Consider the following 14,648-nt stretch of genomic DNA (forward strand, 5'->3'; position numbering starts at 1 on the left):
CTGGGGACAACTCAAAATGTGGGATTTTCTTTTACTTTCACTTTTGATGATAATGGTAAACATGACAAATAGAGAGGGTGAATCTCCCTAACATAGACAACAAAAAAAAAAATTAACAGGGGTTCTAATCCATCTCCACTTTTTTTACAACACTGCTTGTAAAGGCTAAAGGTTTTTTTTTTTTACCTTAAAAGACAAGTATGGGGTTTGGGGTTATTGCACATTTATACTTACCTAGTTGGATGCAGCATCGGTCCCCCGGCACCTCTAATACTGAGAACCGAGCGATCAAACACCGCCAATCGCTCTGTTCTCACAGCTCCATGAACAGTGAACAGAGAGCTGCAAAGTCAGTCACAGCCCTCTGGTCTGCCCCCCCCCCCCCCCACGCTCACTGTGGAGGGGGCGGGAGCAGCCGACTCAGGCTCTTAGGGGCTTGCTGAGCCAGTGCCAGTCCGGGCATGTGGTCTGATCCTGACTCTATGGTCGTGATGATGCCCGAGCCTGGACTGACTCTGTGACATCAGCAGAGAGCAGACTTCAGCTCCCTCTCTGCTAAAAACGGGGCACAGAAGTACAAAACAAATTGCACTCCTGTGATCCATAGGAGAAGTACAGCCATACGAGCTTTGGTTGTACTTCTCCTTTAATGCATTCTCGAAAACCTTTTGGGTGCAGCCCCCCGCCCCCCTAACTTTCCTGAGCCCGATCTCGGTGCAGTGCTGTGCCCTAGAGAAGCAACGCTGCTCTCTCTTTCCCTCCTCACTGAACTCAGTGAGAACAGCAGGAGCCATTGGCTCCTGCTGCTGTCAATCAAATCCAGTGATGAGGGAGCTGGGGGCAGGCCCGAGCTGCTCTGTGTGTGTCAGAAGATGCACATAGTGCAGCTCGGGATCAAGCCTGCCTAAGTATCCCCCCAGCTAGTGTGTGGGGGGTACTTGAAAGCAGAAGGAGCGGTGGCAGGGGACCCGAGAAGAGGAAGATCAGGGCTGCTCTGTACAAAACCATTGCACAGAACAGGTAAGTATAACTTGTTATTTTAGAGAAAAAAATTAAACCTTAAGAATCACTTACAAAAAAAAAGTTTTCCCTTTCGCTTTTAGAGGATTCCTCTGAGATAAAACAGCTGAGAAAGGCCTTTCTTACTAATACCCTTAATAATGTATCCGGCAAGTCAACAACCCGCCATCCAGCCATGGCCAGTTTCCATGTGTAGGGAGTGCAGGCTGCTGCAGTGTGTACATTGTTTCAATGCTGATACAATCAGACATCCCCCAAGTGTTTGATTCTTCTGAATATCTCCATGCAGATGTCTGCTCTGCAGCGATCACACGTATCAGGAATCCAGGCGATCACAAGTCAGCAATGATAGGATTGTGAGGTTACAGGAGAAATCTGCATGTCTGTGTACAGGAAGATAAAAACAGGGTTTTCCTAATCGATGATCACATGCTTTTACCCCTTTTATCTGATTTTTAAAATGATGCCAGTTACCCCACATCAGGCTGGACATTAGAATAACTGAGCTGTGGCTAGGATTTTTAGCACAGGGCACTCATAGAAAGCTTGGATTGTAAATCCTTCACACTGATCTAGTGCCCAGAGGGCAGCCTGTTGTGTGCAGACACTCTGCACTGTCATCTATTGCAGTGTGATGGCAGCAGCTGGCTGTGTGCTGGATCTGGGGAGGAGTGCAGAGCCCCCAGGCACTGAAGGGTTAAACAGCCTGGTGCATTCCCCTGGACAGTCCCTCTGGATGGGGCTGATAGGGTTAAATCTGTGGCAGGTAGGGGGAGGAGCAGCCAGGCAGTTGGTAATGCTATGCTGGTTGTGGGGGCTGTCCTCTTCTCCTCTCCCTCTCCTCTCCTCTCCCTCTCCTCTCCTCTGGCTGCATTCACTCCCAGTCTGCTCCAGAGCGAAGATGGCGACGGAGGGAGAGAGCGGAGATCAGAGCTTGTCCTCTGTCCATGGAGAGCCAGAGCATGTAAGATGGGTCTGATGACATCTGATGTGTCCCTGGCAGGGAGGATGGATGGATGGATGGATGGGATCTGATCATACTGGATGGCATGGTGACATTGTGCTGGGAGGAGAGGGAATGACAGATGACAGCAGGAGGGGAAGACTCTTCACTGTACACTGATCTGTACTGGATCAGGACACTGACAGGCAGATCTCTCATCTCCTGATCATCCTAGGGATCCTCTCCTACAGGAGATCCTTCCCTGGGGCTCCCTCCTTGTTCTCTCCATTTTCTTCTCTGATCATATCTGTGTATGGAGAAGGGGGATCTATAGTTACCGCAGTCCAGGAGAGTACGGTCATTAGAGAAATACCTGCACTACCCTATCCAGCACCCTTTCTGAAACATTTTTAGTAAGGCATGACCTGCATGCATGATACGGATGAAACCAGAGGATGAGCAGAACTGCTAGGCAACCAACATTGATGGAACATAATGTTTCTCTCTTGACAGGTTCTCTTTGAAGCTGAACTCCAGGGAAAAGTAAAATCCTCCCTTGCAGTGGGACTGCCCCTGTACTGCAAGGGTTAACTGCTTATGTTTAAGGGACTGGGGAAAGCGGTGTTACCCAATTCTCTGCTCCCACAGGCTCCTCTGTGGTGCTAGATCGGTGTTGGCAGCCTCTTCTCCCCTCTATGCTGGTGGTCAGATACCCTCTGACATCATAAAGTAGAATACAAGGTCCATATCCCTGCAATGGAATTTGAGGACACCAAGGAAAAGTCCACTGTCAGAGCATAGAGGAGAAGAGGAGAGCACCAGGGGTATGGAGGACCAGTTTGGTAGAACTGCTTTTCTTGGTCTTATAGACTGGGAACACTTAACCCTTGCAGTTCAAGGACACCCCCACTGCAAGGGAGGGTTTTTAACTTTCCCAAGGAAATAGGCCATTAATGGCATTTTTCTGGCTTGCTAGAGCAGCCTTTCTCAACATTTTTGCCCAAGAGATACCCTTGCAATAATTGTCAGGTCTTGAGGATTCGCAGGTAAAATTAATTATTCAGGGTCAGCGCGAAGAATGTCATTTGCATTGGTGGTCAGTAGCAAGAATGCAACCCTTACAGACAGCTAAAAATGATCATTGGTGTCATGTTGCTGGCTCTGTTGGACCTGGAATTTTGCAGGTACCAGAAGGTTAGAGGTCAGTCAACCATAGCTGAAGGAACCCCCAACAACCTCTGAAGCAACCCTTGGGTTTCATGGAATGCTGGTTTGAAATATCTGAGCTAGATTGTAAGGCCCCATGCACACTGGGGCTTTTGTAAACCAGTGTTGGCCGGTCCATAAGGGGCCCAGGGGTGCCGCCCCCCCTAGTTTGCATGCGGGGCACCGGACAAATGCCTTTGTATGAGGTCTGTCTGTTTTTTCAATGTTGTGCTCGGAGTGCAGAGCACTACGACCCGAACCCTCCCACTTCTGATACTAGCGAATCAATATTCGCTATCAGTTTCCAGCTTCTCCTCCTGGCCAATCAGGACAGGAGGCGGATCTAAAGAAGACCAGGTTAGCTGGGAGGAGAAGCCATTTTTTGCGATACAGCACTGCGTCGATTTAACTGACAATTGCGCAGTCGTGCAACGCTGTACCCAAACAAAATTGACATCCTTTTTTTCCCACAAATAGAGCTTTCCTTTGGTGGTATTTGATCATCTCTGCGGTTTTTATTTTTTGTGCTATAAATAAAAAAAGAGCGTCAATTTTGAAAAAAACACAATATCTTTTACATTTTGCTATAATAAATATCCCACATTTAAATAAAAATAAAAAAAATTTCCTAAGTTTAGTGCGATATGCATTCTTCTACATATTTTTGGCAAAAAGCGTATATTGATTGGTTTGCGCAAAAGTTATAGTGTCTACAAACTATGGGATAGATTTATGGCATTTTTATTATTATTTTATTTTTTACTAGTAATGGCGGCGATTAGCAATTTTTATCAGGACTGCGATATTGTGGTGAACACATCAGACACTTTTGACACCTTTTTGGGATCCAGTGACAATTATACAGCGATCAGTGTTATAAAAATGCACTGATTACTGTATAAATGTCACTGGCAAGGAAGGGGTTAACACTAGGGGGCGATCAAGGGGTTAACTGTGTTCCCTGTATGATGTCCCATTCATGTCAGTAGGACTCAACGGCTACATAGACACAGCTGCTGCTCTCATTTTGACATGTGTGTGGGTGCAGGTGCGTGTTTTTGAGCTCACACTGTGCATTCTGGGATATACAGCTACATCCGCACGGCTGCGAAATTGGTAGCAGCAAGTGCATCCCAATGGACATGAATGGGACTGCCATCATGAGGATGCGTGAAAAACCTGCGCATCCTATGCAGGCCTTCACAAGGGTGTACGCTTAAAGTAGAACTACAGGCAAAACTTTTTCTTTCATTTTGGATAGAGCACGGGAGGGTTATAACCCCTGTCAGATTTTTTTTGTGCCATATGCGTCTGATTGTGGAGATTTCCCTTCACTTCCTGTCCCATAGCCAAACAGGAAGTAAGAAGAAATCCCTGCAAATTAAAATAATTCGTTGGGGACCCCCAGGTCATCAGAGCTAGTGGCCCCATTGGAGAATTTCCCCTCTATTATTTTTCTGGGGACAGCCCAAAATTTGGGACTTTCTTCAACTTTCACTCTCAATGATAATGGTAAACAGGACAAATAGAGGGTGGATCTCCTTAACGGGGGCACAGGCAGGAACAAAAACTGACAGGGGTTGTAATCCCTCTCATTCTATCCAAAACTAAAATAAAAGTTTTACCTTTTAGTTATACTTTAGCTGCACCCTTGTGAATGAGGCCTAAGATGTATAAGCACTAAACAGTTGACATTAAAAATGTAACTATGGCATTGGCTAACATGTATCTGTTTGCATCTGCAGTACTATTAATGGGAAAGTAGAGTTTATTTTCAGTAAGCATATGTTTTGGGTATTTTGAGATCTGCAGTGTCAGTTTCAGTATTTCTCGTATTATGGTTTCATTTTTAAAGAGGACTTTTCACTCTATATTGGAAAAAATCTTCTTTGTTTGTCATCTAACCCCCCCCCCCTCCTTCTTCTAAATAGTTGTGCCCAATTTGAGATATAAAGTTGACTTGAAACTACTATTTAATATGTTTTACAAGCTTGCTCTTTCATATTTTTGTCATGCCCTGTACACACGACCGGTTTTGCCGTCAGAATAAACTCTGAAGGTTTTTCTGACGGAGTTCCGACGGAATTCCGCTCAAGATGTCTTGTATATACACAGTCACACCAAATTCCAACCGTCCAGAACGTGGTGATGTACAACACGTACGACGGGACTAGAAAACGGAAGTTCAATAGCCAGTAGCCAATAGCTTCCTTCTCGTACTTGCTTCAGAGCATGCGTTGTTTTTGGTGCATCGGAACAGCATACAGACGAGCGTTTTTTCTGATAGTAATTTGTTCCGTCAGAAAAATATAGAACATGTTATCTATCTAAGTCCATCTGAATTTTCAAACAGAAAAAGTCCAATGGGGCATACACACGGTCGGAATATACGATGAAAAGCTCCCATCAGACTCTTTCTGTCGGAAATTCAGCTCGTGAGTACGTGGCGTTATTTGATTACTTATAGAAATTTGTAGATTGGTCAATTACTGTCTCTTGACAACTGTTAAGATATCAACCACACAAAGGATAGCATTGTTTTCAATAAGTGAGCCCACATTTGTTATAGTCTTCCTGTCTCCACACTATCCTGCACATTCCATCCTGAACTTTCCACAGTCCACACAATTTGTTTGCTGCATATGCCACTCTACTTCATTTCACACTGTGCTGTACATTCTGTGCTGCCTACCCCTCTCCACACTGTGCTGTACATTCTGTGCAGCCTACCCCTCTCCACACTGTGCTGTACATTCTGTGCTGCCTACCCCTCTCCACACTGTGCTGTACATTCTGTGCTGCCTACCCCTCTCCACACTGTGCTGTACATTCTGTGCTCCCTACCCCTCTCCACACTGTGCTGTACATTCTGTGCAGCCTACCCCTCTCCACACTGTGCTGTACATTCTGTGCTGCCTACCCCTCTCCACACTGTGCTGTACATTCTGTGCTGCCTACCCCTCTCCACACTGTGCTGTACATTCTGTGCTCCCTACCCCTCTCCACACTGTGCTGTACATTCTGTGCTGCCTACCCCTCCCCACACTGTGCTGTACATTCTGTGCTGCCTACCCCTCCCCACACTGTGCTGTACATTCTGTGCTGCCTACCCCTCCCCACACTGTGCTGTACATTCTGTGCTCCCTACCCCTCCCCACACTGTGCTGTACATTCTGTGCTGCCTACCCCTCTCCACACTGTGCTGTACATTCTGTGCTGCCTACCCCTCCCCACACTGTGCTGTACATTCTGTGCTCCCTACCCCTCCCCACACTGTGCTGTACATTCTGTGCTGCCTACCCCTCCCCACACTGTGCTGTACATTCTGTGCTGCCTACCCCTCCCCACACTGTGCTGTACATTCTGTGCTGCCTACCCCTCTCCACACTGTGCTGTACATTCTGTGCTGCCTACCCCTACCCACACTGTGCTGTACATTCTGTGCTGCCTACCCCTACCCACACTGTGCTGTACATTCTGTGCTGCCTACCCTTACCCACACTGTGCTGTACATTCTGTGCTGCCTACCCCTCTCCACACTGTGCTGTACATTCTGTGCAGCCTACCCCTCTCCACACTGTGCTGTACATTCTGTGCTGCCTTCCCCTCTCCACACTGTGCTGTACATTTTGTGCTGCCTACCCCTCTCCACACTGTGCTGTACATTCTGTGCTGCCTTCCCCTCTCCACACTGTGCTGTACATTTTGTGCTGCCTACCCCTCTCCACACTGTGCTGTACATTTTGTGCTGCCTACCCCTCTCCACACTGTGCTGTACATTCTGTGCTGCCTACCCCTCCCCACACTGTGCTATACATTCTGTGCTGCCTACCCCTCACCACACTGTGCTGTACATTCTGTGCTGCCTTCCCCTCTCCACACTGTGCTGTACATTTTGTGCTGCCTACCCCTCTCCACACTGTGCTGTACACTCTGTGCTGCCTACCCCTCTCCACACTGTGCTGTACATTCTGTGCTGCCTTCCATTCCCTTCTCCACACTGTGCTGCACATTCTGTACTGCCTACCCCTCTCCACCCTGTGCTGTACATTCTGTGCTGCCTTCCATTCCCCTCTCCACACTGTGCTGTACATTCTGTGCTGCCTTCCATTCCCTTCTCCACACTGTGCTGCATATTCTGTGATGCCTACCCCTCTCCACACTATGCTGCACATTCTGTGCTGCCTTCCATTCCCCTCTCTACACTATGCTGCACATTCTGTGCTGCCTTCCATTCCCCTCTCCACACTGTGCTGTACATTCTGTGCTGCCTTCCATTCCCCTCTCCACACTGTGCTGCACATTCTGTGCTGCCTTCCATTCCCTTCTCCACACTGTGCTGTACATTTTGTGGAGAGTTGAGCAGTGTGAAGTAGATGATGCACAGCACAATGTACAGAGTGGAGTTGTTTGTAGTATAGGGTGTACAGAACAGTGTGGAGAGGGGTAGGCAGCACAGAATGTGCAGCACAGTGTGGATAGGGGTAGGCAACACAGAATTCCCCTCTCCACACTGTGTTGTACATTCTGTGCTGCCTTCCATTCCCCTTTCCACACTGTGCTGTACATTCTGTACTGCCTTCCATTCCCCTTCGCCACACTGTGCTGTACATTCTGTGCTGCCTTCTCCTCTCCCCACTGTGCTGTACATTCTGTGCTACCTACCCCTCTCCACACTGTGCTGCACATTCTGTGCTGCCTACCCCTCTCCACCCTGTGCTGTACATTCTGTGCTGCCTTCCATTCCCTTCTCCACACTGTGCTGCACATTCTGTGATGCCTACCCCTCTCCACACTATGCTGTACATTCTGTGCTGCCTTCCATTCCCCTCTCCACACTGTGCTGCACATTCTGTGCTGCCTTCCATTCCCTTCTCCACACTGCGCTGTACATTTTGTGCTGCCGTCCATTCCCCTCTCCACACTGTGTTGTACATTCTGTGCTGCCTTCCATTCCCCTTTCCACACTGTGCTGTACATTCTGTACTGCCTTCCATTCCCCTTCGCCACACTGTGCTGTACATTCTGTGCTGCCTTCTCCTCTCCCCACTGTGCTGTACATTCTGTGCTACCTACCCCTCTCCACACTGTGCTGTACATTCTGTGATGCCTTCCATTCCCCTTTCCACACTGTGCTGTACATTCTGTGCTGCCTTCCATTCCCCTTTCCACACTGTGCTGTACATTCTGTACTGCCTTCCATTCCCCTTCGCCACACTGTGCTGTACATTCTGTGCTGCCTTCTATTCCCTTCTCCACACTGTGCTGTACATTCTGTGCTGCCTACCCCTCTCCACACTGTGCTGTACATTCTGTGATGCCTACCCCTCTCCACACTGTGCTGCACATTCTGTGATGCCTACCCCTCTCCACACTGTGCTGCACATTCTGTGTTGCCTACCCCTCTCCGCACTGTGCTGCACATTCTGTGCTGCCTACCCCTCTCCACACTATGCTGCACATTCTGTGCTGCCTTCCATTCCCCTTTCCACACTGTGCTGTACATTCTGTACTGCCTTCTCCTCTCCCCACTGTGCTGTACATTCTGTGCTGCCTAACCCTCTCCACACTGTGCTGTACATTCTGTGTTGCCTACCCCTCTCCACACTATGCTGCACATTCTGTGCTGCCTAACCCTCTCCACACTGTGCTGTACATTCTGTGTTGCCTAACCCTCTCCACACTGTGCTGTACATTCTGTGCTGCCTACCCCTCTCCACACTGTGCTGTACATTCTGTGTTGCCTACCCCTCTCCACACTGTGCTGCACATTCTGTGCTGCCTACCCCTCTCCACACTATGCTGCACATTCTGTGCTGCCTTCCATTCCCCTTTCCACACTGTGCTGTACATTCTGTACTGCCTTCTCCTCTCCCCACTGTGCTGTACATTCTGTGCTGCCTAACCCTCTCCACACTGTGCTGTACATTCTGTGCTGCCTACCCCTCTCCACACTGTGCTGTACATTCTGTGCTGCCTACCCCTCTCCACACTGTGCTGTACACCCTATACTACAAACAACTCCACTCTGTACATTGTGCTGTGCATCATCTACTTCACACTGCTCAACTCTCCACACTAAACCATATATTCTCTACTGTACTCCATTTCCACACTGATTTGTACATTTTTCCTGTACTTCACTTCACACAGTGATGTGCATTTTGTACTGCACACTGTGCCACTCTTAACATTGTGCTGTAAATGATCTACTTCACATTGCTCCACTTTCCACACTAATCCATATATTCTATGCTGTACCCCTCTTCACACCATGATGTATGTTTTATACTTCACACTGCTCCGCTCTGTTCACTATGCTGTATATGATATATTTCACACTACTGTACACTGTGCTGCACGTTAAATACTTCACACTTCTCCAAGCTGTATACTATGCTGTACATTATATACTTTGTACTACACTCTACTATATATTCTTTTCTCTGCACTATGCTATGTTGTATTTTCCACAAGTTCACGGTATACCCTCTTTGTTACTGTATTTACTCTGTCACTATCTGTTGTCCCCCTCACAGTCACTAGATAGATAGATGGATTTGTTGTGGTTTTCCATATATACAATTCAAATTTAAACAAGCGTTTTAAAATATGAAAATATTGGAAATATTCTTGTATGCCCTGTTGTACAATGACAAATAAGATTTTCTCCTGAAACATAAAAAAAAAAAAAACATGAAAAAAATTATATATCTATCTATAGATAGATAGATAGATAGATAGATATACAGAGAGAGAGTCTCAGTACTGCAGTCCTCCAGACTTACCATTCTCCCAAGGCTGCTGGCCACCCTAGGAAGAATCAACTCTTTTGGGTAATTTCCTAACAATTCTGGTGGCCTAGTTTAGCTGATGTAACCCGCCTTCATCCTGTTCTGTGTGTGCTCAGAGTAAGACTCTACGACACCTTCCAGTGGGCCTCCTACAACCCTTACCCAATGGAGAGAGGCCCTGGACCCACCTGTCTATGGATTTCATTGTGGAATTACCCAACTTCCAGGGCAACACAGTTATCCTTATGGTGGTTGACCGGTTCTGAGCATATGAATGATAACACAAATGATAACACAAAAACTTTTCTTTCACTCATGGTTAGTGTTTGGCTGAAGCCATTTATTATCAATCTGTCAGGGATGGGCTCAGCTCTTCTTTCTCTGAGCTGGCCGCTCAGCTGTCGGCAAATTGCCAGCTCCTATCTCTCCACAGTGACTCACCTGTTGATAATATCCTGCTCGTCAGTCCTGCCTACTTAAGCCGTCGAGCCCAGATGATCTCTGCCTTTGCCTTGGTCAACATCTCAGAGACTATCTCCTGCGTTCCTGTTAAAGACTTGCTTAGCTGACATTCCTTCTGGCTCCAGATCCGGCTTGCTGTTCCACTACGCTGTTCCCTGGCTTCCTGACTTTCTGGCTTGTCTGACTATCCATTCCAGTTACCGAACTTTGGCTATGTTTTGGCTAAGTTTGTTCTATTTACTTTTAATATTAAACAAGCGTGATTTAACTGTACTTCTGTCTCGGTCTGATTCGTGGTTTCTGACACAATCAACTGTGTTTACTTTTTTTAAATCATAATGACAACAGAAACTACCCAAATGACCCTGATCAAAAGTTTACATATAAAAAAACGGTGATCAAGTGTCGCGCAAAAATAAACTTGACGAACCACCACTGCGCTATGGTATAGATTAAATTGTGATACCTGTAGCTGCCAACTTAAAAAAGATAATGTGAAAACATATTCTAAATAAATAAAATAGTGGCGCTATAAACACCATAAAGATGAAATAATGGTGAATAAAATACTTATAAGTGATAACCAGTGATGTAAAAAAATAATAATATTTGAAAGTACTATAGCTGTACCAAACAGCCATATACTATATAATCGTGGTAAGTGCTATATCTCTACAAACAGCTCATTAATCGGGAGCGGTGATCAGTGTTGTGTCACACACAGCCCCTCCCCCCACAGTTAGAATCACTCCCTAGGACACACTTAACCTCTACAGCGCCACCTAGTGGTTAACCCCTTCACTGCCTGTCACATTTACATAGTAATCAATGCATTTTTAATTGCACTGATCACTGTATAAATGTGAATGGTCCCAAAATTGCGCCAAAAGTGTGCAATCTGTCTACCATAATGTCGTAGTCACAATAAAAATCGCTGATCGCCGCCATTACTAATAAAAAAAAAATTAATAAAAATGCCAAAAAATTATCCCCTATTTTGTAAACGCTATAACTTTTGCGCAAACCAATCAATAAGTGCTTAGCGCAATTTTTTTAAACCAATATTATGTAGAAGAATACGTATCGGCCTAAACTGAGGAAAAAAAAATGTTTTTTTTATATATTTTTGGGGGATATTTATTATAGCAAAAAGTAAAAAATAATGCGTTTTTTTTCAAAATTGTCGCAATTTTTTTGTTTATAGCACAAATAATAAAAACCGCAAAGGTGATCAAATACCACCAAAAGAAAGCTCTATTTGTGGGGAAAAAAAGAACGTCAATTTTGTTTGTGAGCCACGTCGCATGACCGTGCAATTGTCAGTTAAAATGACGCAGTGCCGAATCGCAAAAAGTGCTCTGGTCTTTAGCCAGCCATATGGTCCGGGGCTTAAGTAGTTAAAAACAACCACACCGTCTTTTTCCAGAGCAGCCTGTATTTCTCCTGATGTTACCTGTGGGTTTTTCTTCTTTGTATCCTAAGCAGTTTCTGTGGCAGTTGTGGCTGAAATCTTTCTTGGTCTACCTTACCTTGGCTTGGTATCAAGAGATCCCCAAATTTTCCACTTCTTATTAAGTGATTGGACAGTACTGACTGGCATATTCAAGGCTTTGGATATATTTTTATATCCTTTTCCATCTTTGTAAAGTTCCATTACCTTGTTATGCAAGTCTTTTGACTGTTCTTTTCTACCTCCTCATGGCTCAGTGTTTATCCTGCTTAGTGCATCCATGTGAGAGCTAACAAACTCATTGACTATTTATACACAGACACTAATTGTGATTTAAAAAGCCACAAGTGTGGAAAATTAACCTTTAATTGCAATTATAACCTGTGTGTGCCACCTTCTGTGTCTGTACCAAGACCAAACATTCCAGGGTATGTAAACTTTTGATCAGGGTCATTTGGGTAGTTTCTGTTGTCATTATGATTCAAAAAGAGTAAACACAGTTGATTGATAATAAATGGTTCCAGCCAAACACTAACCATGAGTGAAATAAATGTTTTTGTGTTATCATTCATATTCTCTGAAAAATGGCCAAGAAATCATAAGTTCTGCCAGGGTATGTAAACTTATGAGCACAACTGTATATATATATATATATATATATATATATATATATACATGCTGGTGAAACATGATTTTCCAAATTATCTATATCTGGGTGTGAAGAGTTTTGACAATGTTGGCATATTATAAATGTCGTCAGTTATTTTATATACTGTGTGTCCATAGCACATAGAACCAAACCTAATAGGGGAATATTAGGGGATAGACTTTAGATCCAAGGGGAGATGTGGACATTGGCCAGCTCCCAACAATAATATTAAATGACAGATACATGCATGTTTATGCACATTCCAGATACCCACTTATTCTTCCTCAGGGGAATCACCTAGTGAAAATCCAGTCATTAAATCTACTTTTCCCTCCAGTAGCTCGGGGCACCACAACAAGTTCCTCTCAGACATACCAATTTTTCTCTAATTTGGCCAAAAGTAGCTGGATCAGGAGACAATCATCATGTCTACAGCTGGCCATGCATGAAAGGAACCAAGATAATGCTATATATTTACCATATATATTAATCTGTTATTCCTTGCACATTGTCAGGGAAACAATGGGGGCTCTAAGTATAATCAATTTTTCTGCCTGTTTCCTCCAAAGGGGCAAACTGGACTAATCTTTTAATATGTGCAGATCCCTTGTGAAGAGAATGTTGGTCTTCTAAGGTTTACCAGTACACATTTGAGAGATTTTTACACAACTTTGCCCATAATGGTTAAACTTTCCTTAAAGGGTGTTCTGAAAAGTAAGTGGTTACCTTGTAAATAATGACTTTTGAGTTTGCATGTAGATCTTATCAGTAGACTGATTTGCAACCTACTACCTGCCCCTGACCCTAATCCCTAAATCCCAGTCACTGTACTGTTGTCAGTTACAGGACAGTGCTGCATGCTACTAATTAAACATCATGATTTAATGGGAAAGCCCATGTATACTAAACTAACTAAAATTTAAAGGACTAGCTCACCTTTACAGAAGAAATGGAAAGGTTTATTAACACTGAATACTGTACCATTCGCCCCATTACCTCCACACATAATGAGCTGTCAGTGACCACGCAGCCAGTGCAGTGATCCAGGAATAACCTTTCTTCTCCTTTTTCTTTCTGCAAGGCTTTTGGGATGGATCAGAGTGATGCTGTGTGGCACCGATGACCAATCAGAGTCATTCTGATCTGTCCAAGAAACACTGCAGAGAGGGGATAGGCAAGACCGGACCACTGCACTTCCTGCCTGAGAACTGACGGTTTATCAACCATGGATGTAAGTGCAGTGGGAACCAGGTGGTGGGGAGGATGTACAGTGTTAGTTCCCTTTTATATTTTTTCTGAATAGGTAAACTTACAGTTTAACTGCCTACCCCCCCCCCCCCCCATATTACCACCCAACATCAAGGGTGGGGTGGTACACTGAAATAAACAAAATTATATAAGACATATATGTATGAGAGGTAAACAACACTCAAATTCAGAAAAAATGCCACGTGCTATACCTTTCTTTCCATTTATCTAATAATCTAGGATTTCTAAGATGTTCCGCTTCTGTAGGTTTGTTCTTCAATCTGTATGTAAGTTGGAACAGGTACATTTTTTAAGTGCAACTCCCCAAAAACTATTATTTTTTATGTTTTTTGGATAGCATAGGGAAGGGTTAACACCCCTGTAACATTTGTTTTGCTGTCTGTGCCCCCTGTTCAGAAGATTTCACCTCACTTTCTGTCCCTGTGAGAATTGGATTTTGAAAATTTTGGGTTGTCATGGAAACAAGGATTGGTGATAAAGCTTCAGAGGAGACACCTTTTTCCCATGATAACTTCTAGAGGTGTGAATTTCCCTTCCTATGGGTAGATTTCCTCTCACTTCCTGTTGTCAGTCCGTTTATAAGTCGTATGTTTATAACTCAGGGACTGCCTGTATTTGTCCGAACTGATAATGTTCCATTTTCATCTAGTGGCACAATTATATGTTTATATGTACACTCTGTTCCAGAAACTCGCTGTTCCATCCTGATGACTGAACATAAAATGTGTATAGGTGGGACTTTTTATATTGACATTATTAGTTGCTATTGGTAACATTTAGCAGTGTCTATATATCTGTTTACATAGATGAATATATATCTTCCAGGAACATGTATGGCAGTTGTCAATTTTAAAT

General features: G+C 44.6%; 1 protein-coding gene across 1 annotated transcript in view; it reads left to right on the plus strand.

The window, feature by feature from the left end:
• The first annotated feature begins 1,833 nt into the window (after positions 1-1,833).
• The window catches only part of CTTNBP2 (cortactin binding protein 2), a 151,555-nt gene continuing 138,740 nt past the window's right edge, over positions 1,834-14,648 (plus strand). Inside the window, exon 1 of the mRNA XM_073619827.1 lies at positions 1,834-1,984. Coding sequence (XP_073475928.1) covers positions 1,922-1,984 — 63 coding nt within the window. The 5' untranslated portion in view covers positions 1,834-1,921. The remainder of the gene's footprint in view (positions 1,985-14,648) is intronic.

The sequence above is a fragment of the Aquarana catesbeiana genome, linkage group LG03 (assembly GCF_042186555.1).
Source record: "Aquarana catesbeiana isolate 2022-GZ linkage group LG03, ASM4218655v1, whole genome shotgun sequence".
Lineage (NCBI taxonomy): Eukaryota > Metazoa > Chordata > Amphibia > Anura > Ranidae > Aquarana > Aquarana catesbeiana.